The sequence below is a fragment of the Pseudonaja textilis genome, chromosome 2 (assembly GCF_049901715.1).
Source record: "Pseudonaja textilis isolate UNSWEBS1 chromosome 2, rPseTex1.2, whole genome shotgun sequence".
NCBI classification, from domain to species: Eukaryota; Metazoa; Chordata; class Lepidosauria; order Squamata; family Elapidae; genus Pseudonaja; species Pseudonaja textilis.
The window spans coordinates 59,032,134-59,059,321 of NC_141991.1; the positions used below are offsets into that span (position 1 = coordinate 59,032,134).

At 37.0% G+C, this 27,188-nt stretch overlaps 2 protein-coding genes across 2 annotated transcripts in view; one reads left to right on the plus strand and one right to left on the minus strand.

Annotated features, from left to right (window-relative positions):
• Nucleotides 1-4,728, plus strand: part of PPM1M (protein phosphatase, Mg2+/Mn2+ dependent 1M) — a 20,080-nt gene extending 15,352 nt beyond the window's left edge. Inside the window, exons 9-10 of the mRNA XM_026725062.2 lie at nucleotides 562-710; nucleotides 2,592-4,728. Coding sequence (XP_026580847.2) covers nucleotides 562-710; nucleotides 2,592-2,736 — 294 coding nt within the window. The 3' untranslated portion in view covers nucleotides 2,737-4,728. The remainder of the gene's footprint in view (nucleotides 1-561; nucleotides 711-2,591) is intronic.
• Nucleotides 4,429-27,158, minus strand: WDR82 (WD repeat domain 82). The gene is made up of 9 exons (XM_026725071.2): nucleotides 26,738-27,158; nucleotides 21,722-21,819; nucleotides 15,446-15,512; nucleotides 15,131-15,230; nucleotides 14,016-14,132; nucleotides 13,001-13,156; nucleotides 12,110-12,179; nucleotides 11,750-11,892; nucleotides 4,429-8,957 (listed from the first exon to the last, which is right to left on the minus strand). Exons 1-9 carry the CDS (start codon nucleotides 26,896-26,898, stop codon nucleotides 8,928-8,930), a joined length of 942 nt encoding a protein of 313 aa, XP_026580856.1. The 5' UTR covers nucleotides 26,899-27,158; the 3' UTR covers nucleotides 4,429-8,927.
• Between the last annotated feature and the right edge of the window lie 30 nt (nucleotides 27,159-27,188).

A 27,188-nucleotide genomic window follows, 5' to 3' on the forward strand; every position in this document is an offset into this window, starting at 1 on the left:
TTTAATCAACTCAGATGCCTTTCTAGAAATTTGTTATACTCCTAAAGCTGTAAGGGCATGATTTACTCACTCAAGTAGATAAACATATTTTAGGTGAAATATTGTACATACCCAGCCCACGTATCCTGCAGGAGGAATCTTGAAACTGGGAATTCAACTAATTAAGCAATGTAATAAATGTAACTGTGGATGAGTCTTTCTGAACACAGAACCAAGATTCTTGGTCCCAGAGAATGCACTTTTTAATTCAGATTTTTTTCAGTGACCATATGCCACAGTGACTAAGTACTGCCAAGGATTTACCCTGTAGTATCACATTACTGCAAACCTATACAAAATTCAGATTCCCCTCCCCCCTTCAAAAATTGATTACAAGTTATACCTTCAAATTTTGATTTATATTTTGGCAGTGCAATCTTCAGGGCTTCTAAAAGAGAAAAATATATTGAGTGAGCTGTATATAGGATACAGCTTTTCAGTGCATAGGTTTATAACATTTTAGCACCTAGACATTTAAGAATCCCAACAATTATTTTTAATCATTTCATTATTTCTGACTAGGTGGAAGTATTTGATTTAACTTCAGAAAATGTTAATGAAGACGATGTCCTCATCATGGCAACAGATGGCCTTTGGGATGTTTTGTCCAATGAAGATGTAGCCCAAATTGTCAGAGATTTTCTCCAGAACAATACAACTGATCCTTACAGGTACAGTTAAGAGGTTGCAAAAATTCTGGGAATTTCAAGGTTATTCTCTCAATGGAACTTTATAGAACAGAACTGTAACAATAATTAATAAATTCCATTTTCTAACTGATAGTTAACTGTAATGTATATTGTGTGAACTGTGTTCAACCTGATGGTACTCCTCCCTCATTTTTAACATCAACAGTACAAATTTTAAAGGAATCCTTCAGAAATCTAAGGCAATAAAAATACTTGGCAGAAATACTGGTGCTAAAAATATAAGAAGTGAAACATGTTAGTCAATCTATGCAATTATAATTTTATATTAGACAGCTTATTGTAACACATAAATTCTGATCCTTTGTCAGTATCCTTTGCTCACGGAGCAGTTGGAATTAATTAATTAATACATTTTTGTATTGGAAGGGGGGATAGCATTCATTTTGCCTGATACTTATAGAGGCCAAAAAAAGCCACCCAAACTGAATTTGGATGAATCTTTCATATGTGATAGCTTGAGCATTTATTCTGGGATACATTTGGTATTTGCTTTTTAATTTACCTTCTTAGCTTGTAGACAATTGTATTGTCTATCCCAACATGATACAGGATTATTTATTTTTTTCTTCATGATTCTTTACAGCTGGCAAAATATCCCCTTAAACTGGCTAGGATGTTGGGAGCTAGAGTTTAATGATTATCCATCTCTTAACAAAGATATTTGCTTTTTTTTAATTCCCTAAACTACTTTTTATAAAGATGAGAAAAAGCAATTGGTAAAAGTGCTGGGCTTTTTAACTTGTTATTTTAACTTGTTCAGGTTTACACAATATTTTGCCCTTCTTTGCTGCTACAATAAACTAGCTTGAAGGTAACTTTTCTCATAATGGGGTAACACATGAAATAAAAAAATACAGTGTCAAGCTTGGGATATAATTGTCCTGCTTGGAATGTTCTTTCAGAAACTTGTAAGTTATATATGATCCAATAGAAGAAATGGGAACAAGGGACTCAGAACACTTTGCCAATTCATTTTCAAATTTATGTTCATAAATGACATAAGGTGACAGTCTATGATGACCACTATCTGCTTCCCATTCTAGAATAAAAAGTTAATCATGAGAATTATATTATTAAAAATTTCCACAGCAAAACATAAACATGGTTACATATTATTTTCAGTCTTTGTTGGTAAAGAACAACACAGCTTAGCACAGTCCATCGATAATATAACAGCAAAAATGGTTTTAGGGTTGAACAGTCACAATGCATAAGTACGATGCCTATTTTTGTACTGGTGGCCTGTCAGACAACAGTGTTTAGCAAACTATATATATATATATATATATATATATATATATATATATATATATATATATATATATATATATATATATATATATATATATATAAACTATAAAATATATATATATATTTTCCATTTGAAAGGCAACCTGACAACTTATCAGCAAGCACATGCACAAAGAACACACATTAAAGCTCAACTAATCAACACAATTTTTGTATCTAAATATAGAGTAGAACTTCAAAAACATTTCTGGAACACTTGGATAATTCACAGAGTCTGCTGCCCTGTCTTTGGGAAAGACAAAAAAGATTGCTCTCTAAGTGTAAGGCCCTTGTAAATAGCTATAGTTTCACTTTCATTTTCCTCCTTACCTTGTCTGTTCCAAGAGAAATAGAATGTCTGTATTTTAAAAAAAGACAGTCACAGCATTTAGAATAACTGTTTTTGTATCATGCCTTCTGAATTATACTCAACACAATATATTGTATTTACCAATTTTATACCATTCGTGGAGATTATGCCATTTCTTTTTTAGCTGTTTCTTTAGGACTGTTTATAACTACACTGCATAAAATCCAGTATTATTTTCACAGGTTTTCAGAATTGGCCAAACTGCTTGTGCAGAAAGCAAGAGGGAAGGAGGATGGCTATTACTGGATCAAGGACAGTAAAGAGCCTGCTTCTTATGATGACATTTCTGTATTTGCAATTCCATTGTATAACAAGAATGAATACTAAACAAAATGCTGCTGCTAAAGGAGGCACAACTGCTCTTCAGGTGGTAATGGAACTGTTCATACAGTTGCTGAAAAATGCAAATTCAGCCTTTGAAAGCAGGATAAGAAGAATTGGAAGGGACCTTGGAGACCTTCTAGTCCAACCCACAGCTTAAGCGGGAAATCCAGACAAATGGTTGTCCAAATCTCTTAAAAACCTCCAGTGTTGTAGCACCCACAACTTCTGGGGGCAAATCGTTCCACTGATTGTTCCATCAGGAAATTTATCCTAACGTCTAGGTTGCTTCTCTCCTTGATAAGCTTCCATCCATTGCTTCTCGTCCTGCCTTCAGGTGCTTTGGAGAATAGGTTGACTCTCTTCTTTGTGACAACCCTTTAGATATTGGAACACTACTATCATGTCTCCCCTTGTCTTTCTTTTCATTAAACTAGATCTACCCAATTCCAGCAACTGTTCTCCATGTTTTTGCCTCTGGACCTAATCATCTTTGTTGCTCTTCTCTGCACTCCTTCTAGAGCCTCCACATCTTATTCATAACTGGATGCAATATTCCAAGTGTGGTCTTACCAAGGCATTGTAAAGTGCTACTAGCACTCCATGTGGTCTTCATTCTGTCCTTAATGCAGCCTAAGACTATGCTGGCTTTTTTGGCAGTTGCAACACACTGCTGGCTCATATTTATGTGTCTCCAAGATCCCTCTTACAGTTACTATTGAGCCAGGTACCATCTATTCTATACATGGGCATTTATTTGGTTTTTTTTTGCCTAAGTGTACAACCTTACTTTTCTCAAGAGTGAATTTCATTATGTTAGATAGGATCCAGTGTTCAAGTATGTCAAGATCCTTCTGTATCTTGAGCCCATCTTCTGGAGTGTTGGCTATTCCTGCTAGCGTGGTGTCTGCAAATTTGATGAGTACCCCTTTTATCCCCTCATCTGAATCCTTGATGAAGATATTGAAGAGTATTGGGCCTGAGACAGAGCCTTGGGGTACCCAACTGTATATTTACCTCCATGTAGATGTAATTCCATTAAGGACTACATATTGGGTGTAGTTGGTCAGCCAGTTATGAATCCATCTGGTGGTGATGCTAACTCAGAAAAGGTCATTGACTTTGTTACACACTAACCTTGTGTTTTCCTTGGTTTTACAAGTTGCTAACTTATAAATGCTAATTCAATATTTAAGAAAAGTTTTAGCTTTCTTCATTATCCAAATATGGAAGGATTAGCGTGTGCTTAGTGATACCATATAATGTTTTTATTAAGATGAATAATTTAATCGGAACTTAATATCTATTTTGTAAGAGGCAATTTTTGTATTGTGGCCTAAAATTTTATGCAATATCAAGAGTTTCCTCAGCAATACAAAATATATTAAAAATAGTAGAAAAAATATATTGCTATACAAAAAGCCCTTAGTGAAGATCTTGTCTTAAAGTTGTTCACTAACTTGAACTACAGGAAATTAAGGAGTATCACCCTATTAAAATGTTTTTACTACCTTCATTGTATGACTTCAGGGTGAATCTGTCAAGACAACACGCTGATTTGGGCTTTTGCGAAAGAGTTTATTGTAGCTTAGGTTATCTTTATATTTTATGTGTGTTACTGTATTTATATATAAAACTTACCTGCATGTTAAACTGTAATATAAGCATGGATTTAATATCAAACATAAAGAATATATATTTAATATCTTAAAATAACTTTATTTTCAATAAAATACGTGCCAGCAGAATTTGTCTCATTTGTCTGAAATAGCAGGGTCATTTCGTATTTCTTTTTTATTAGCTTTAAGTGCAGTTTTAAAAAAATTACACAGTACTGGTACATTTTAATATACCCATAGTTTAATAGAAGCTATTTCCAGAATGATTGTCTTTTGTAAATAGTGACATTCCATGATTCATTATAACATGCTTCATTACTTTGCCTCATCACAGAAATGATTTTATGAGATACTTTTTCAAATAAAGGTATAGACCAGATATTATCTTTTCATCTCTTCATTGAAGTATTTTCCAGGTACTCTCATTTTTTAGCTAACCGATTTAGCTGCTATAGGCAAAAATGTAATTTTTTTTACTCTGCAGTTTCTTAATATGGCCATCAACTATGCATAGCAATTGAATCTTTTGTTTAGTTATATATTTCTTTAAACATATTCTTCCAAAATTCTAATGCTTTATTGCATTCCCAGCAAATATGAAAGAATGTTCGCTTTGACTGTCAGTTTCACCAGCATCTCACAGAACGTTGATAAATTATATAGAAGCTTGATGCCACTGATGTAGAAGTTTAAGATACAATTCCTTTTATTAATACTGATAAAAATTACTGGTGCTGCCATAGATTGGCAAATATCTTTACTTTTAATTTAAATTTTTTTTTAAATAACTAAAAACCCAACTGTTCCTCTTTCTCTTAAGTTCTGAGTTTCCTTTAGTCCTGTGGCAACTTGCCATAGTACATTTCAAGTATGCTTTTTGTAGCCCATCTTTATTATTTTTGCAAATAACAAGGCAGCGAACATATCCAACATATCTTCTTCCTCTTTTTCCCCACAACAACCCTATGACGTGAGTTCAGCTGAGAGCGAGTGACTAGACCCAGCTCACCCAACTATGGCAATGGGAGGATTTAAATTCAGTTTCATGCTTTCTAGTCTGGTGCCTTAACAGCTAGACCAAACTGGATCTCAAGTTAGAACTGAAATGTGTAGAATAAATTCTGAAATAAATTCATCCTTCAAATTCAGCATATGTGGGTAGTTATTGTTGAAATTCTTAATTCAAATTATTGGGGAGAATAGATATTCTAGAATTGAGCGTTTTATATGTCAGACTTGTTTGGAAAATTCAAGGCATGGTTTATGCCCTCTGGGCTCTTCACTATATTTTAAAGAGATGTTCCATTTTTGCGGCATGTTTTTATGGTATTATATGTTGATTTAAAACAGAATAAAGCTTATTTCTGCCAATTAGAATTTTAGGAACATTTATTGTTTGAGAGGGTTTGAAATCAATTTTGAAAACACCACAACTTTACTGCTGCTGCACAACTCAAAATGTTTACATAAATCTTATCTTTTAAAAGTCCAAACAGGGCTATAATCATTATGGAATAGCTTCAATTATTTGATATGCTAATTCCTAATTATCTTAATATTTGAAGGGGAAGATCTAAGGTATAGGAAATATTTTTATGGAGTGTTATAAATGCCAACTGTTGTGGAATTTTTTAATTAACTAAGCTGAAGCATTGTTCTTTTACATTGGAAATTATAGTCATGTGATTGACAAATATATTCAATAATTTTTACCTATGTTAATTCCCTTAATTTAGTCATTTGCACAAAGTATATTTTGATGACTTGATACTTTTTGCTATGATAAATTCATGATGGACTAAATATCTTTGAAGGAGCTGGGACTGCACTGGCAGAGATTGGCGGCCAGTTAAATTCTAGTCAGCAGATAAAGGAGAGATTGTGACATTTTCTCGATAAAGGAGAGATTGTGAGATTGCCCACTTGCCCTCTGGATTGTTATGCCTTGTGAACAGACTGCAGCAAACTAAGGTTGTAGTTGGGTCATGAGTACGTGACTGGGAATGGAAGGATTTCAAACCACCTCATAGCAGTGGCGCAATAATTTCTTAAACACTTTTGAAAGTAATTAATTTACAGTTACAGATTTTTGGAGCAGCAGGATAAGAGAATTTGACTTGGTGGGTCAATTGTTCTGGATTACAAAAAAACTTGGTAAAAAGCATAACAAGGATTTATCTTGCTATCTTGAGCTGCTTCAGATTTTATGCTTTTAAAACAGTAATAAAATAGCCAACCAATGTATTTTGACATAAGCATGTGCTTAGAGATGAAATTAAAAAGGAATATAAAAAAAACAATTCATACAGGAGAGCAATCCTGTCTTATACCTAATACTGTAATTTATTCTTGACTGGAAATATTTATAAAAATACAGATGTAAAAATGCAGTTTTATTAGAATGCATAATGTAAGAAATCAGAATACATTGCAAATGATAACATTTCTAAAGGAAAAAAAAAACGATCCCACAATCAATTCCCAGTAAAAAATTAACTTTTACTCAAACAAAAACCAGTTCTAGGTCAAGGGCAGTGTATTCAAAAGTGTATTCATTTCTTAAAAAGATATTTTTATTGATTTGTGTTATTGAAGAAATGCTGAAATTATGAACAAGCATAAAATTGATTAAATGATATCTAGTAAAACTGGCCATAAAAAAGAACATATAGTGAATTGTGCAATTAATTGTCACAACGGGCATTGCAAAAACAATCCTGCCATGTGTCCCAAAATTGCCACTCATTGGCTTGCAAAATCTTTCACAAAGACCAAGCCAAGAGGTAGAACATTGATGTATCTACAGTAATTCCCTAAGCTGGAGTTATCTGTATTATTAGATGCTAGCTGGCTCAGGAAGAAAAATCTTACTGTTGGATATAAACTGTTGAGCATAAACACAAAACCCAGTTTAAATATAAATCCAACAGTCAGCTTAATATCAGCTAGGAAATTCCCCCTCCCCTTCTTTTATTCACCAAAACAAACTTCCCCAATTATATTGCTCAGGCTTGACTCGTGCCTCTCAACTCCATGGAGGGTTTAGTACAATACCAATAATGCAAACATCTCCACAGAATATGAATACTTCTGAGCAAAGCCAGGTGTACTAAAGAAGGGTGCTGATATTATCCAAATGTTCTGATGGATGGAAAAGACAGCACCTTAATATTAAAAAAAAAAAAAACTAGAGCATGAAGCATTGAAATTATGCTTCTATGAAATGCAGTTTTTAAAGTGTATAAATTGTTATCAGATGCTGAAGATTATAGTAGTTGATACAACACAATTAACATTTATAGGAAATGCAGCATCAATATTATAAAATCAAAATCTTATGAAGATAAAAACATGAATTTAAATTTTCTGTTGCCTTGGAAAGAATGCTTAGACAAAGTTAAAACGGGCCCTCCATTCTACTGCAGTGAATAAACATGGGCTTGGATGAAATTGTATAATTACCAGCAGAAATAAAAATGAGATCAGCTGGTAATTATACAATTTCATCCAACCCACTAATGAAAAGGATAATTTCCAGAAACAGAATATCCCAGTGCTTAATGAATGGAGATCTCCTGTGTAGGCAAGAGGGAGGAGCTGTACTAGTTGCATTGTGAAGAGTGGAATATAAGTTGGTACTTGGAAGAACAGAAACTTGGAATGCTCTGAGAAAGACAAGTACACTAACACTAATTCCAGAATACTGTGTTGGTCCAATATCACTTTTTTAATACTTGCTAGTTAAAAAACAATAGTGACCCTTTCTCATTCTCCTCCCCTTCCCTGTATTTATAAAAATCTGCAAAGATACACTGAAAGAAGAGGAAGTGCATTTCCATCCAGTCCAGCTGAGACTTCTGTATTGCTTGGCATTCTACCCAAACACTCCAATTATCTGTTCATTTCAGAAGCTGCCCATGGCAAAGAGGATCATACGGTTTCCTAAAGATTCAGAACCTGTTGGAGCACTTAAAGCTAAACATCTTTAACAAAAGATTTAACAATGTTAAAAACCCATACTCTGGTTTCTCTTCAGATCGTATAACTATGTCCCCCTAGCAATTGATATTGATCTTTCTGCCCCTCTGTATAAATGTATGTGTGTATGTATGTGTGTATGTATGGCACAAAAGTATCTTTATATAGCACAAGAGTACACAGCATGGATACTGCTGATATTTCAAATGGGACAGAATATGTTAAAAAATATACTTTTAACCAAGTCCAAAATCCTGGGAGTTTATAAGTCATCTACTGGCAAAGTAGATGGACTGGCAAAAATTTTAGAATGTACTCCAAAGCAAAGCTGCTAGTTGATTTCAGCTGTAATAGTTCTGCTTCAATTTGATGTTGAAAGATGTTCCGATTTTCAGAACAGCAACTGTATAGTCACGTGAAGAAATCCTTTGTAGGAGATGCAGGAAAGAGCTTGACAAAAGGAGATACATGCAGAATGTGCTGGGTAGGAATATTCATCTCCAGCTGACACAATTCCAATACTTTCACTGTTGTCGTTATAAATACTGCATTGCTTTCAATACAGTATGGAAACTGTCCACTGGAAGTGATGAATTCAGACTAGTCATCTATAGTTGGCAACCAAAAGGCCTGAATAAAGAACAGAAGATAATGTTTGTCTTAAAACAAAGCCAAAAACTAATATACAGCATCAGCAGGCAATCCTGGCTATATTGTGATGGCCACCTATGCCCTTTATTTAACAGCTATCCAAATGATTATGCAGCAGCTGTGCAGAGACAATGTTTTTCTACTCCATTACTAATAGGGAAGTAGGGTCAATGAGAGAGGTAACCCAAGTTGCAAGCACTTCCTGCAGGCAAGGTTGTAGGGGTGTACAGCGCCGGGCAACCAGCATTCATGGCCCTTTAGAAATTCAGTTTCTAAACTGTGATACACAGTTTTTACTTTATAAGAATCTTCGTATGTTCCCTGACTGTCTTTAACAACCTGACTTTTCTGGTATTACATTGTGATTGATTTAATGTGATACTAGAAGATTAAAACAATGCACCTACACATTTTTCAGCCACCACTAGCAGGGGAATAGCTTAATGAACAGCTTAGCTTCATCTGTCACAAAGTGACATAATTAACACAATTCACATTAAGAGAAAAGACCATTTTAATTCAATTATCTTTTGTTGTGTCAGTAGAATTCTCTAAGCAGAAATGCATAAGAATATTTGTAAATGTATATTTGTAAGGAACTTTTTGGCAGAGGAAAAATAGGCTAGAAGAACGTTATGTATATGTAGAACAGCATTTTTATCATTAACACCACTATTACATTCTGAATGTAAAAGATCCATTATTACAACCCAAATATATTTTAAAATAAATTATTTTGGTTTTTATTAAATAGGAGTGTTGGGAGAAGATCAACCACAAAATCAAATTCAGTATACCAATTTGGTATAATACAGAAACCAGAATGCATATATGTAGGACAAAAATGCACGGTGTTTATTTAAATCAATCTGAGTGCCAAACATTTTCTATTTCAACTATTCCAATGCACATTTACTTGGCTGGCATAGGCCAATGGGATTCTTAAAATGATACTCTTCCATATACCAGAGCTTTTAAGTAATACTAAAGGAAGGATCAGCCTCTGAATAGACATCATCTGAAATATGTCTTACCACTCTTTTAAAATATTTATTCAAATAGAAAAATGAATATTTTTCTGCCTACCCAGAGAGTCATCCAAGCATACAGAAATAATTGTCTATTGCAGGGTGTCAAACTTGATTTCATTGAGGGCTGCGTCAAGGTTATGCTTGCCCTTGGGGGCCAGGGTAGGCGTGGCCAACTTGATGTTACTCGTGTCAGCCTCTGACATCTGTGATGGCCCAAGCACTCTGCCCAGTGAAAACGGGCTCCCGCTCGGTCCTCAGCCACAACAGCCTCCTGCCCCCCTCTGCCAGTGAAAACAGAGCTCAAGGGGACCATGCGCAGGCCCACCACAAGCTCCGATTTTGCTGGCAGAGGGTGGCAGGAGGCTGTCGTGGCTGAAAATGGAGCCCGGGAGGACCCTGTGCAGCCTTCCTGAGCTCTGTTTTTACTGACAGAGGCACCGCAAACCAGTCCTTTGCTGTTTCTGTGGGCCGGATCTGGCCCCCGGGCTTTGTGTTTGACACCCCAGGCCTATTGTCTAACCTGAGTGTGACTTGGGGGGGGGGTCTTCCTTACAGAAATAACGTATTCATTTGTGACAACGAGAAAAATGGAGCTATAGTTTTGCTTCTTTTTTAAACAGCATTTTGGTAAAACGAAGTAGCAGAATGATATCCCATGAGCATCACTTTGCCAATTCTCCATGTTCACCATGTTCTATTTGCAGTAATGACTTCAACCAGCACATATGCCTAACAGGAATTTTCAGAAAATAAAAATGACTGTAGCCTAGTGGCTTTGTTTGAAAATATCTGTCTGCCTAGAAAAAAAGATTAGGGATATTAAGTGGAAAATGGACAGTATATCTGGGCTGTCAAAAATAGATGCTTAGATAGTTTTCTACACTTTTCTACTACTATCTCATGGAACAACCCATGGAATTATAAGGTTGTACATGACATTACAGGTCATCTATTCCAACCCTTATGCAGCGCAGATCTGCTAGAGGTTCTCTGACAAACTTTGTACAGAAAACTTTGAGCAAAGGAGAACTCACCATATCATGTGTTTGCCTGTTCCACTGGCTAATAATGTTGTGCAATCAGAAAGTCCTTCCTGTCATTTAGCTTACCCACAGTTCTTTTAGTTTTAACCTGTTGGTTCTGGTCCTTTAACCTGTTGATTCTGGTCAATATAGAATAAACCCATTCCTTCTTCAGCATTATTTCAGATATTTGATGGTTACAATCTTGTCTCTTAGATGCCTCATGTCAAAGAGCGTACAGACTAGTGGAAAACAAATGCATCTGATTGCTTCCTGGTAAAAAGATATTTTGGGAACAACCATACCTGGTCTAAAAGTTTTTGTTGCATTGTTTTTAATTTGGAAGCCTTTTTACAAATAGGTAAACTCCCCATGGTGGCCATTTTGTGAGATAATTAATAATATTATCTCAACATTTCAAAATAACGTAGAGAATTAACAAGAATTACAAAGAGTACTGATATAGTATTGATAATAATCTGTTGATCTTTTTAACTTGAATACAATCAATCCAGAAGGTACCAATCAAAGATAACATTTGTAGGTCAAGTCTGAAAGGAGGGGTCCTTGATGCTCTCTGAGCTGGGTTGTTTTCTTGAAGATGTTAGGTAAGGAAACATTTGTTAAGAAAACAACCAAGCTCAGAAAACACCAAGGTCCCCTCAATCCAAAAGGACTTGATTTGCTTAGAATTTTGAATCAACTTAGGTTTCCTTACCATATTGGAGCATGCACTGGCAAATGTCATAAACTTGGGGTTGAATTGCAAACAGGTAATGGGTCCCGTGTGTTTCCCATCAAGCACTGCTACCTTCATTCCAGTCTCTCCATTCCAGACATGAATCTTCCCATCCTCTGATCCTGCAGTTTCAACCAGAATCAACAGAATCAGGACTGATTGATTCATTAAGCAACTCAAGTAAATAGCGATAAATAACACATTGTAGCAAAACTGAAGCATATAAAAATTCTCCCCGAAAGATACAAACCACTTGAATGATTTATGGAAGTGACCCTGAAATTATTTTATATAATCGGTGCTGCATTTATATATACATAGGAAATATAATTCTCTTACCAATCATTATAAACTGAGAATCTGGAGTGAATGAAGCTTCCAATGTGACAGCTTTGCTATTATTATATCCCTGTAAAAAGAATAAGATGAACATAAATTTGAACAAACTCTGAGGTGGGCTGGATGAGAGAGATGATGACTGGCCCAAAGTCATTCAGCTGGCTTCCATGTCTAAGGGAGGCCCAGAACTCACATTCTATTGGTTTCTAGTCCAAGTGCCTTAACTACTATGCCAAACTACCTCTCAAATTAATTTGAGAGGTAATTTGGCACAGTAGTTTGGCATAGTAGTTAAGGCGCTTTAATTAATGGGAAAAATCTGAATAGCATCACATGGACAGCACCTATAGTTTTCCCAGGAAAATGTAAAAACCAAAGAGTGGAAAAATTGTTACCATCTCTGAACTATTTAAAAATCCAAAATGAACCACAGAACAGGGGATTTTTCTTCTTATCGTGATTAATGAGAATGTATACTTGTAGCTAGGAATGGTAGTGAAATTTAAAATAATTTATTTCTTAACTCCATGGGTTGAAAGCGTGTAAGAGGATGGGAGGATACTAAAACGTAATTTAAAGCGTGATTTTATAAAGACTTTATCAGTTATCTTTTCATCTATTTATTCCAGTAGATCTCTTTCAATTAAGAAGTTACTCTCAGATATTCCAGCTTAATGGCTCAGTTTTACACAAGGGATGCACTATCAAACCTCAATTTTCACTTAAGAAAAAGGGGCCAGAAAAAATAACCTGATGAATTAAGTACCCTTATTTTCAGCTATAGTAGTGTCTTCTACTGAAATGCTAACTCAATATTCCATAAATCTTGTCTTAATTCTAAAGAACATCTAAAACACAGACCATATGCGGAGATACAGAAATGTTCCTCACTGTAAACGTATGAAGAACCGCTCCTTTAAAGGCATCAATGAGTCGTATGATCCCTCCATTAGTTGAAATAAGAACGAGTTTTCCATCATTGCTGAACTTTAGGCCAGTCCACTCACAGGTTCGGTCATATTGCATCTTAAAGGTAGCAAATGGACCCTTCAAAAAAGAAAGACAGATGTCTATTCCAGATGTTCAGATCATTTTGCAAAGCCTACTACATTAGGCAGACTTTGTCTGACTTGGGAAGGAATTTTCATTTTCTTAGACCACAGAACTTGCCAAGGATACCGGAAAAGTGTTTATGCTTCAATTCCTAGAAGTCCCAAGTTCAATGTTTTTTGCCTTTATATGCCTGAATATTAAATCTACGATCCTAGGAATTTCATCTCAGAAAAGATGCCATATTTAGAAATCTTATGAGGAGTTTTCACTTAAACATACTACTGTCATGCCCCTGGTGGAGACTGACTCTGAGGGAAGAGGAGGAACAGCCAACAGGGAGTGGGAGTGTGGCTCCAGAGGTGGTGGTGGAGGCTGGGGAAGGGCAGAGGCCGGCTGAGCAGTCAGAGGAGGATCTAGGCCCATCCCTTATCCATCCTAGGTCATGCAGGGAGGAGAGGATCAGGGAAAAAGCGAGGTCTACTCAAGAGGAGATTACCATGATCCTCCTCATGGCTTGCAGGTGGGAACTGTATTTAAGTTTGCAACTGCACAGTTAGAATTTGCAGAAGTCAATTTAGTGTTCACCATGAAAGAGGTTTATCTTTGCTGGCGTTCTTCCCATGGACTTTTCTCAGTTATTTTACTGGAGTTTATGATTAGTTATCTTGGCTTGCTTCGGAACTCTCATCAATGCAGTTTGTTTTGGTTTTCTGTTTGCCTCATTATTTACTTTTGTGACTTTAAACTGTGCCCAATAAAACAGCAAAGTTAAGTTGAAGGCCTTACCGGACTTTAATATATGTTTTGGGTTTTGGGTTATTTTGAGAGACTACAGGTCATCACAACTACTTACCTTATCAAAGGAGCGAAGATCATAAAGTTTCACCATTTCTGAATTGACCCCTGCTGCAAAAATCAGCCCCTCTGGATCAAATGAGCATACAGGTTTTCCTTGTGGATGCATCAGACCCTAGATTGTGAATACACACACACAGGCATATATATCCATCCAGAATTTGATATAAGATGACCAGCTATATAAATGTTGTAAGTAACACACACACGTACCTACCTGAAAACAAGTGCATCTTTGTGAGCTACACTAGTTACCTGCTTGCTTCAAGTAGCTGGTCATTACCTATAAATCCCTTTTTGGTGATGGGCCAAATTACTTGAGGGACTGGACTGTCTGTCTGCCAGTTATTTGCTTGGCTTATTTAATCTCCAAGTTCCTTTGATAACCAATATGATCTACTGGGATTTTGGAAGCAGCACTTCTGTACTGTGGCACCTGTCCTCTGGAATGAGCTTTCTCCCAAAATCTGATTGACTGATCCCACCTGTTGATGTTTCAAAAGAACCTGAAGACTGCTGTACACCTGAGGCTTTGAATTGTATAGGTTTGTGTCACTTACATTTCTGTTGGGTGCTTGTCATCTTTTTCATCTTTTATTCTTATCTCTTACTGTATTTTTTGTTTTGTTTTGAATAAATGTACTTGTGAGCTACCCAGAGGCATTGGGAGTTGGGCAGGGTTATGAATTTAAATAATAATGATTAATTAAAGCCAGGATGTCTTAGAAGCATCCATGGTTGATCTATATAAATTCTCCAAACTGTTAAGTAGTTAGAACCATATGTTTGTGTTCCCAATGTGAAAAAGAGGCCTTTTGATTCTGTGTTCATTTTCACTATTGAAAAGTCAACTCCCATGTGATTAAGGTAAATCTCAGGTTGAGTTAACAAATGAAACTGCCTGTATTAAAAGTGATCTATTTAAATAAAATGATACCATCTCTAACAGAAATGCAAAACAATCATTTCTGAAATACTGCTCTTTTTTTTTTTGAAAAGGAGGTGATCTAGAAATGTACTGAAATGTTTGCACAGGAAATAAAATCTGTAACCTACAATCTATATAACACTTGAAATACTTTAACATGCTTCATGTAGACTTTAGAAGTTTACCTGACAATTTGGTGACCGGAGATCCCAAAGTCTGATGGTCTTATCAAGTGAGCCAGATATAAAGGTATCATCCACTGGAGACATAGATAAAGCAACAACTCTGAAATGAAGAGGGGAAAAAAGTAATACAGCCAAAGCAGTCTGCATCATATGCCATATGTAATATTTTATTCTTTGAAAAAAGATAAAAAAGTAGTCAACATAAGTAAAAACAGAACAAAATATATTGTAGGTTAGTTATAATGACTCTTATATGTTTAATTCTTCCTAGAGTCAAAGCAATATAAATTATAAGCTATACTTTACTCCTCTTACCTCTTGCTATGTCCTGGAAAGTATCTAATGTATTTATTGTCATGAAGAGAAAGATATCTGATAGTATCTGTATGGAAACATCAACAAGGCAAACATTATATAAAAGTACTCTCTAATGCAGCTTGCTTATTAGAGTAAGACTTCTGTTAATATTAGCCGACTAGGTTTGCACATCTCACATTTTAATAATGGAATTAACTATGGTATCCACGTTCACAAACATTCAGCTATGAACCACAGTTCACAGTTCAACCATGCATACAAAGATTTAGCGCTATGTATGAATTTAGGCATATGGTTTGGTATTTTATATGAATTAAACACACATAAAAATCACAGTGAAAACAAACCATAGCACAACAAAATATGTAAATCCAATCAGCTATTGTGGGTGTAAACAATAGTCACGAAGTGTAACCTTCTGCAAGAATCTGGCTCAAAAAGTTACATACAGTATTTCTATATCCACAGATATAGAACCAGAATTCAGTTAATTGCTATAAAAATTTGTATATGAAGGACTGATTAAACCTTATATTTTAAAACAGATAAACAATGTAAAAGCAACAAATTAGTAGCATAAACCATGAATATGAAATCAAGAATGTGTAATATTTTATTGCAGCATTTCTTAACTAATTTAAATGTAGATGATTGGTAAATACAGGATGAATGCATTGGAAAGTTGCTAAATTATAGGATTTTCTTAAAAAAACATTTATCTGTAGGTGATCAAGTCTCAAAATATATGTAAGTCAGCTGGTACAACAGATTAGGTATACTACAGGATAAGTCAATTTTTGTTTCTTCAAATATAAACTAAATGATACCAATTTATGTCTGCAAACTCATATTTCTTCAAGTTTTTCTATTTTGTGGAAATAATCTGCTCCAGGATTTTCTGATGAATCAGCAAGCATTTATTCCAAGGCATAGTTTTACAGAGAAACGTGAATGAACAAGATTAGACCTAAAAGTTTGAAGAGCCGGCTCTCCACTAAACAAAAGAGCTACAAGGAAATCTGCAACATACACAAGCATTTGAGACAAACTGGTGCTTTCCAGAGAACAACTGTTACCTGGCACCAAACACCAAACATGGGCGGGAAATTTCTTCTTGTCGTAAAGCTCTGCCCCAGGCAAGGCAGTGGCCTGTACAGTTATCTCCTGTACCGGGTGGTATCATAGACCCTCAAACTGTACAAACTACTACCTCAGCCTGGAACCAGGCAATGTGCAGTAAGCAGAAGAAAAGCTAAAAAATCAAGAATTCTTCATAAAGGATGGTATGAGTAGACTTGGTTCACATTCAAGGTATAATTCGGACATACTTATTTCTAACAGGAAAAAGAAAATTAATTTATCTGTGTCTTTGTATAGAATAGAATAGAATAGAATCAAACAGAACAGAACAGAAATCTTTATTGGCTAAGTGTGATTGGACACACAAGGAATTCATTTTGGTGTAAATGCTCTCAGTGTTTATAAAAAGAAAAAGAAAAAAATACATTTGTCAAGAATCATAGGTATAACACTTAATAGTAGTCAAAGAGTACAAATAAGCAATCAAATCATACTAGGAAACATGATAATAAGTGATCAAATCAAATCAAACCAAACTAGTAAACAGTCAATTTTTTAAAAAAAACATAAGGATACAAGCAACAAAGTTACATTCATGCCGTCTTCAGTGGGAGGAGATGGGTGAAAGGAAGGATGAGATGAATAGTAATAGTAATGCAGACTTAGTAAATGGTTTGACAGTGTTGAGGGAATTATTTGTTTAGCAGAGTGATGGCGTTCCAGAAAAAACTATTCTTGTCTAGTTGTTCTGGTGTGCAATGCTCTATATGTATGCTTTCTCATAAGAAAAATGGCCAAAATATTTCCATTATTATGTATTAAATACAGTGATTAACATAACAACATAACATACATAACGGTGCTCTTCTCAAATACTTTTTTTTAACATCAAACATTTGGAAAGCAAAGAAAGAATTTGATCAGGATTACTCCACCTGTATCATCTTGCAGCATATAAAATTGATTCTCAGTGAATGAAGATGAATATATGTGTCCCGGGATAATATTGCAGGGTCCAACTTTGGTTGGTTGCCGGGACCAGAGTTTTAATCTTCTGAACTTGTGCTGGAGCCCATCTTCAGGTAACTTCTCTCTAGCTAGAGAGAAGTTCTCTGAAGATGGGCTCCAGCACAAGTCCAAAAGCTCGGAAGACAAAACTTCTGGTCCCGGGACCGACTCGGATTGGATCTTGCTTCTCAGTCTCACAAATTTGTGATACAAGCAGGAAAGTAATAGTAACACAGAGTAAATAATATAGATTAAGCACAATAATAAGTTACATACAAAGATGCATTAAAATGCTCCATCTAACAGCCATTTGGCATCATCAATACACATTCACTGCTAATGTGATAATTAGAATGATACATCTTCTACAATGCCCTCTGGGACTGACTTGATCAGAAATTTCTCTGTCTTTAACATGGTCTGGTTACTGGGCTACAACTATATAAATCTATATTTTATTAAAGCTTTTAATTTTTAAAATATTAAATAATTTCCCCTTTTCTAGTTCCTGCATTTCTGACACAAAACAGGAATACACCAATTATGTCTAACTGTATGCATCACAATCCTGAGACAGGCTGGAGACATTGTTAAAGTTTTGTTCCAGTGCCTGGAAGCAGTGTAGTAGGTCTGTATGAGAGAGAACAGACTTAAATAAATGCTAGCTAGTTGGAGCTACAATATTATTTATATTCTAGGACTCCAACACACTCTCTTTGTCTTTGGATGGAGTTGCATTGCCCCTGGAAGAGATCTATGACTTGAGAGTCCTCCTGGATTTGTTTTCTTTTGTTTAATCCAGAGATGGAAGCCGCAGTCATGAGGATCTTTGCCAATCTTTGGCTGGTGCAGCAGTTTTGACCTTACATGGCACAGGAAGGCCTGATTGCAACAGCCCATGAGCTCATAACCACCCTTATTAGACTTGTCATGCCCCTGGTGGAGACTGACTCTGAGGGAGAGGAAGACCAGCCGACAGGGAATGGAAGTGTGGCTCCGGAGGTTGTGGAGGAGGCTGGGGTAGGGCAAAGGCCAGCTGAGCAGTCAGAGGAGGACCCAGGCCTATCCCCTCTCCATCCTAGGGCACGCAGGGAGGAGAGGATAAGGGAGAGATGTGGTCTCCTTGGGAGGAGAGGGCCTTGATCCTCTTCATGGGGTGCAGGTGTGACAACTGAATAAGAGTTTGGACCTGTGTACTGGCAAAAGCTGGAAACAAATTGTGTAAATATCTCTAGTTTATAGTCCCTCTCTGAGTTTGGAGTCCTTACCAGTATGTGTTATCTGTGGACATCCTCCAGCCCTTATCTTGCCTGGTTTGTGTTGCTTTTTTCCTTCTTCGTGTAACTGTGTGGGAGTTGTTTTGTCTTCCATCAAGGATATTCGGAGCTTGGAAGCAAAGTGAAGGAATAAAAGGGGCTTCATCTGTTTTCTGTGACTCTGTTTGTTTTGTATCCCACCCTGGGTCATCACAAGACTGCTGCATTGTGTCCTACATAGGGCTGCCTTTGGAGACCATCTGGAAGCATCAACAGATGCAAAATAAAGTGTCTCAGGTATGAAGGAAATAAATAAGTTATTCTTTTATAAATATCTAGTGTATTAAGCCATGATGTTCCTGTTGTTGTGTATTAACCTCAAAGTATATTCAGTTAAATCGTATGTGATGACTTGCTACAATCTTCTTGGAAAACAGGAACATCTGCCCAAGGCAAGGCTACAAGTAAATAAGATAGGAACATCCGCCCAAGGTGAAGTTACAAGTAAACAAGATATCTGTTGTCTTGAAGAAATTGTCAAGTCGACCCCTTACCTTACCCTTTAGCTTATAGTATGACTTAGAGATAATGAGGGGACTGGGGAGGGCTTCTTAGGTGTGGCAAGCATTGTGCAGAGCAGCGGTTGCCAACTGGTGGGCCATGGCCCACTGGTGGGCCGTGATAAAAGGTTGGTGGGCCGCAGATAAATCTCACCCCCGGAGCACCCCCACAAAGGAATTAATCCAGGCTGCACAGAAACACAAGGCTGCGCCTCCCACATGGCCCGCAGGAACCCTCCCCGCCCACTCACTCCTTACCCTGTAAACTTGCCGGCTAAATTGCTATTTTTTCTTTTTCCAACCATCATCTGTTCTGCTGTGCCGGGAGATTTAGATTAGTTAGGAAGCAGGAAGTGGTTGGATTTCTTGCTTTCTAGCTAGTCTTTAGATCTTCGGCTCTGCTTTTAAGTACAGCTGAACCTCCATTAGGAGTGAAGGTTTGCTTGCAAGCAAATTCAGTGCAGACTCATGGCAAGCAAATTTGAGAGAGTGAGCTAGCCGATGGCAGATAAGATAGATCTCTGAATGAATCTGTGATTCTGTGAGCAACTCAATCTGCCTGCTTCGCCTGATTTTGGGTAAAAGTTGCTCTTTTTTTTATTTATAAAAAATTCAATATTTATATAAATATTTATAATATTTACATACAAGCTATGCGCAGCCAGTCACATGACCACCAGGCCACACCCACAAATTAGGCCACGCCCAAGGACCAGTTAGTGGTCCCTGGGATCTAAAATTATGAGCTTGGTGGTCCCTGAGGTCCAAAAGGTTGGCGACCCCTGGTGTAGAGGGTATAAAATGTATTGCCTGAATATTGGATTTTGCTCTCCTTGTACTCAATCCACTTGGGAAGACACTTGGAGGCTGCCTTTGCAAACGCTTTTTGAAATAAACCTTTGAATTGTGAACAAGGCTTGTCTCCGTACTGTGAGGATAAAATTATTCGTGACTTACATCTCACAGGTGCCTACCAGAGTGGACTACTTATACCTGTTTTTTTAGGTCTCTAACTGGTTTCCAATTAGCTTCCAGGTACAATTTAAAGTGCTACTTTTAATCTATAAAGCCATTTGTCCCTTGACACCTAGTTACTTGCAAGACTGCATTTCCTCACTAGAGTTGGTCTCAGCACTTCCAATCATTTCAGAAGCAGCTGTTTGTCTCCTATTCAGGGTAAGTTAGGGGCAGAAACCCAGAAGCTTTGTTTTTCCATGATGGGACTGGCCCTCTATATGGAGATTTTCCATCTCCAACATTGTCCACTTTCTGAAAAAGACTGAAGTTTTTTCCCCCAAAGGATCTTTGCTTCCTGAAGTTATGAATTCGGCCTGGGTTCAATTAGCTTATGTTTATTTTATAACTCCCTGTATTTTTTAAGCCACTCAGTTTTATGATTGTAGCAAGATACAAATTTGTTCAATAACAACAATAACAATAATCCAACAAATATTTTATTAATTGAGGATAGCAATGAATGTGAAAGAATTAGAAAAAGCAAAAGACATGGAAAACTAGTTGTTACCAAAGAATCAGGAGGAAATGTACGAAAAGGAAGCCCTGAAAGAAAACACATGCCAACTAGATGTAAATTTTCAGAGACTTTCAAGTTAAAATGTGTACTTTGTGAGATTTCAGACTTTACAGGAACATGTAAAGGATTTTAGGCCTTAATGACATTTGTGTGTTGTCTATGGTTGCTAAGAAAGGCATACAAGGTCTCTAGAGTAAATAAAGAAATTGCTGAATTAGGCAAAAGGACTTGCAGAAACCCAAAGATTTTTGAGGGAAACTTTGAAAGGACTAAAGTAAGTGAAAAATTGCTGCTTAAATGTATAAGAGGGTCTATAGGGATTGATATGCTTAACAGGGTATTTTATTGATTTGATAAAGGACAATGATTTGCATTTTTACTGATATGCACTGTTCCAATAAAGTATATAATTTACTGTCATCTAATGGTCCGGAGGAAGTGGGAAAGAGAAATAGCCTGTTTCTCTTGTTTGCAAGTTAAAGCAATAAAAGCCATTCCATTAAACGTACAATTTATTCCTTGACAAACACTTTGTTAATTGTTCAAAGAATAGAGGAAAGAATAGACAAATGTCTTTTTAACCAATATTAAATTGCTAGTGTATGCTTACATTTCATTCTGATTTACTTCTGACTCAATGCTGATCAGGAAATTATCTTAAAGCAGTGCTTTAAAATTAGGATTTAAAATTAAGAAACATTACATTATCAATTAACAGCTTCATGAATAGACTATTAATTTCAGTCAAAATCAGTCTTCTCAAATCTTCAATACTTATTAAAGTGTTAAATATCCAATATGCATAGGCAACTATCAGGAAAAATGGCTCACTTACCATCTATTTTATTGGAACTGTAAACAACTGTGTTGGCAGCATGAGTGTATCTGATGAGATCAACTCCATATTTTTTACTATAAAGTGTTCTCTTGGGCCTGCCAAGGGGGAAAAAAGTAATAATTATAGAGAAATTCTGTTTTGCCATACAGGTAGTCCTTGACTTAATGACTGTAACTGAGCCCAAACTTTTCATTGCTAATCGAGGTAGTTGTTAAATGAGTTTTGCCCCATTTATGGGGTTTTTTTTGTCAGTGCAGTTTTAAAGTGAAGCATATAGTCATTAAATGAATCTGGCTTTCCCCCCATTGACTTTGTTGTTGGAACCTAGCTGGGAAGGTTACAAATGGTGACTACAGGACAGCACAGCTTCATAAATACATGCCTGAATTTTGATCATGTGACAGTGGGGATGCCGTAATAGTTATACATGAGAAATATGGTTACTTTTTCAGTGCTGTTGTAACTTCAAATAGTTGATCACTAAGCAAATGATTACCTGTAACAACCTGTACACAATGTTAACTCATAAGATAGAATAACTATAAGCAGTGTGTGTGTGTGTGTGTGTGTGTGTTTTGACAACCTGAATTTTCATCATATTGTATTTCTACTGTGTGCAACTAAAATATGTTTATATTTAGTGATATTTAGTTTCCTCAGCAAGACTAGTTTTTGGTTAATATATATATAAAAAAGAAAACCATTAAAACATTAGGTGACCAAGACAAATTACACATTACCAAATATAGAAATATATGTGCATTCTCTAGTCAGCTTGAACAAGACTTCGGTTAATAGCAGGGTTGTAATTTTGCAAGATGACTGTTAGCATTTTTTAAAATTTAAATTTAGTCCTTTCATGTCAAAATCTCTAAGTCTAGATATAATACCTTGCAAGGCATGGAGGTGCTACAGTCTGTGTTTTTTATGATTAGATTTCAGCAAATTAGCAGAAGAGCTGGAAGCACCCTTCTTTTTAACCCAAATATTTAGGGAATAAGATCTTTGCTATAATCTAACTTGGAAAATGCTGGTCACTTTAATGATAACATTTAATGAAACTTTTAAATTTCAAATAAAATCCAGGACTAAGTGTATTTTATTTTTAAACATATTGATAGTACTATTATTGAATTATAACCTATACTGCTCCCTAGACTGGCACACAGAAAAAGCCCCTCTTTGAGAGAGATGAGCAGCTTAGAAATATGAAATATAAATAAAACATAGGATGCAATTTTAATAGTGACAGTGGAGAGGGATAACAGTATGGTTAATATTGATACTACATTTGCACAAAGTTTCAGTTGTATTTATGTATTTATGAGGCATATGCCTGCTTGTTCTAACAGCGATAATTGTGAGCAACTCACTCCAACAGCAATAAAAAGATAAAAAGAAGCAATGAAAACCAGCACCCACAAAACAACTCCTGGCACTCTAAGCAACACTCCCTAATACATAAACAGTCAGAATCACTGGGTTTCAGCCTTACCCCATCCCAATGCTTGGGAGAAAAGCCAGTTCTTTAAAGCTTTTTGGAAGGTCAAAGTGTTAGGAACGGTGTGGGTCTTAGTGCCTGGCAAGAAATATTTGTTCCTGTTACCAGAAAAGTAGCTGAAGTAAAGCTATTTTTCTTGGCTGAAAGGTGAAAAACAGATCATTTTTCTGCAAGCTATCCAAAACCCTATTTAAGAGTCTAAGCTGGTGCAGATAAAACAACCACATCCCACCACTCCCACTATTTTAGATTTTAAACCATCTAAGTTAATAAAAGGGTCATGAAATCTTGAAAGTTAACTAACAAAAGATTTCTGGATATTTTCCCCAATATTCAACTGCTCTCCTTTTTGCTTTATACATTAAACTACATTCAAACTAATTATCAATAACATTTGCTTGAGAGGATACTGTACCTATCTAAATAAGAATTTTTCAAGTTTGAAGATTTAACAAATTTGCTTATTCTAACTTAAGGAACTGAGAAGGTCAGCCTCATGCTCAAAAACTAAAGAATGCCTGGCAAGCGTGAAGGTCAAATACTTTGCTGACAAAGTTTTAGATTTGGGACAGTTTACAGCAAATGTAAACTGTATGTCTGATCATAAAAAGACAATATCTATCTCCAACTTCTCTATCTACTTCATTAAAATCCACTAATATGAAACTGCATTTGCAATAATGATCCCCAAATCATTGAGTTCCCATCTATACAAAAAAATAAATACAGGACAATTCTTGAAGTAATTACAGCTAAAATTTCATTTCTACTGGTTCACAGTAATGAAAGTACTTAAGTCACTTAGCAAATAAGTAATTGCTTGGTGTGATTACTAAATTAATTAAGGTCATAAAAGAGAATATTTGTAGCTCAGGGTTGAAATGAGTTCTTGGTGCTTTCTAAACTTGGCTGCTTTTTTGCAGACATTTACTTACCCAAATTAGGATAGCAAAAAGACTAGCAGAACACATCCATGAACACCTATCATTTGTCAGAAGACCTGATGAGAACTCCATCATTTCACAACCTATGAACAGACTTAACCATAGTTTCAGCTGGGAAACTGACCATCCCAGACCAAGCCAAATCAAAAATGCTAGAGAATTCCTGGAAGCCTGGCACCCTGATAAATCGGCTATCAACAGGCACATAGAAAGAAACAATATTTACATACCATTCAAAAGAGACAAGCCAAAAAGGAAACATAAAGACCAGAACATAACACCCAGTTGAGCACAGATTAATACCAAATTAACACCAGACCTGCAATCAAGAAGTAGATAATACCCCAATGAAAGAACTGCCAAACAAGCGAACAATAAACAGCCTAACCAAAGAATCACCAAGACAACTTCCACTAACATTGATAGGGCAAGCCACTAGAACTGTGGTTGCGAACCTATAACACACGTGCCACAGGTGGCATGCAGAGTCCTCTCTAGGGGCACACGCGCCATCGCCCCAGCTTGGCTCCACTGTGCATGTGTGCATGCCTCCCACCGGCCAGCTGGTCTTCAGGTCTCTGTCACTCATGCACGGGGTGGTGGGGCACATGCGTGGGGGCGGTATGCATGCGCTTTGGACACTCAGTGGCAAAAAGGTTCATCATCACTACACTAGAACATAAACTGAGAGCAAATCCCATTCCTTACTAACACTTACTACCTACTTTGGGTAATGAAATGTCTGCAAGAAAACAACCAAGCCCAGAGAGCACCAAGTTAAGCCCACTTCATATTTCACTATTAACCCTAAATTAAATACATTTCTGAATAGTGTCTCAAACGATTCACACTAAACCTACAAATATTCTTGCAAACTATTATCTAAGTTCCCCACCAGAATAATACAAAATAAATAACACTTCTTGAAACGGCGAGAAATTTAAGAGTACAGTACTGACCTAGATTTGAGAGCTTTTGGAATACCGCCACAGACGACTTATTGATATTTTACATCATTTTATCTGTTTACAAGTCTACATAATCGAAAGACTCAATAAAAGCCAGTACAAATTGAAAGGAGATAGTCAGCACCCCCATAACGACGATAGTTTTAAACATGCTTTCCATATATCTAGGCAGGGAATGCTGCAGGTCCCACCCCTGAGGGAGATATACCTGGTGGGACCTAGAAGAAGGGCCTTCCCTGGTGGCTCCATCTCTCTGGACCATCATTCCTCCAGAGATTAGAAATGGTCCCCTCATTAATCCTATTCCCAAAGGCACTGAAGACCTGGTTTTGCCAGTGGGCCTGGGGAATCCAGAGAACTGGAACCCATCAAATGTCTAGTGTGACCTGCTGTCGTCGGGGTAGGAGGGTGGAAGTTGGTTTTTGTTTTTGTTTTGTTTTCCCAAATTTTGTTCTATTGTACTTTACTAATTTATTTGATTCTTTTTGTTAGTTCTTATTGTTTTTATTTTTATTTTTTGTTTTAAATATGATTTTACATTGTGTAAGCCACCTTGAGTCGCCATGGGCAAACGGGTGGCAATATAAATCAAATAAATAAATATTTAGAAAATATACATTCTGGGTTAGAATGACTGTGTTGAAAGGCTGGAAAATGCCTTTCTTCTAAGGGTTCGGTTTTCCTGCTGGGAATGCTCCAGTACACAGACAGAGACAACTCCTTGGAAGCAGGTTTCTTTAATTTTCAGGAAGGCAAGAGATAGCAAGAAGTCTGCGTTCCTGGGGCTAGCCAGCTTTGTGTAATAAACTCCTGATTTTTATACCTTTTCTCCTTTTGTGTGTGAGTGCTTGTGTTTGTATTTCTTAATGTTTTAAATCCTGTCAGGGGGTTGTCTTCATTTCCGCCAGAGGGTAAACTCTGTGGGGTAGTTTGATTGGATTATCAGTTTCATCCTAATGTTTTCTTATATTTGTTTGGTGGCAATCTCCTGTCTGCTATGGAATCTATTTCGTATCTTTTGTCTATTTGTTTTGCTGATTTGGCATGACCTTTTGTTTGTAAGGGATTTCTTTTTCTTGTTTCCCTAGCTTTCTTAATTACTTGGCTTTTGTCTAGGGGGCTTCCTTCAATACCTTTTATCAAATCTCTTTTCCTATGCAAGTTTGTTTTATGGCTGGCCTGATGTTCCCTTTGGGCTTTTCCTGCTTGGGTATCACCACTGTCCTCATGAAGTTCCCTTTCCACAACTGAAATCAGACTTTAGCGAAAGAGGAACATGAACAGAATTTTAAAAGGGTATATTTAATTTAGGCTTATCGCATATCTTTCTCCAGAGTGATATTTAAAAATTGTCCCTGGTTTCTTTTATTTTCAGACGTTCTCCCTGCAACGCAATGCCTCAGAGATGCACCTGAGCATCTACCTTAAAAAAGCAACGCCTCCCCCCTCCCCTCAAAAGCTCCGCTCTTGGTGGATTGGGCTTTGGATGAAAAGAAAAACCGCTTCGATGCTTCCCCAATCCACAAAGGCCGCCTCATGTAGGGCCTCTTTTCCCGCGAAGAGCTCCTCGCATCTTCCCCACCCCACCCCGGCCACTCACTTTCCCTCCTGGCAGTCGTAGAGCACGATGGAATCGTCGTCGCTGCTGGAGATGACGGTCTCGCCATTAGGGCTGAAATCGAAGCAGTTGATCTTGTCCGAGTTCTCGCGGAACACTTTGGCCACGCGGAAGCTCCGCAGCACGTTGTCCGTCAGCTTCATGCCGCCGCCGCCGCCGCGGGGAAAGGGAACCGGCGGGGCCTGCGCTCCGGCTAAGGGGAGGGGAAAACGGAGTCGGGCAGGGCTAGCCTGCGGCGGGGGGACGGGGACTGGGAAACGGGAGAAGAAGGCCGAGCCGGCGAAGGACCGAAGCGACTTTTGCCCTCGGGCGGATTCCCACTCAGGCTGCGGGAAAGAGGCGGCGGCAATTCCGGCTCATTGTGTCCGCCATTTTGCGGCTTTGGGGCGGCGGGGAGAGGAGTGGCGGTGGGGGCACGCGTGGGATTGTGGGC

Excerpts from the sequence above, each read along its gene's own strand:
- WDR82 (XM_026725071.2), bottom strand. The coding sequence starts at position 26,898 with ATGAAGCTGACGGACAACGTGCTGCGGAGCTTCCGCGTGGCCAAAGTG. Across the intron at positions 15,513-21,721 it reads CAGTTCCAATAAAATAGATG|ATACTATCAGATATCTTTCT; the intron begins GTAAGTGAGCCA and ends GTTTCCATACAG. Across the intron at positions 15,231-15,445 it reads TTTCCAGGACATAGCAAGAG|AGTTGTTGCTTTATCTATGT; the intron begins GTAAGAGGAGTA and ends TCTTCATTTCAG.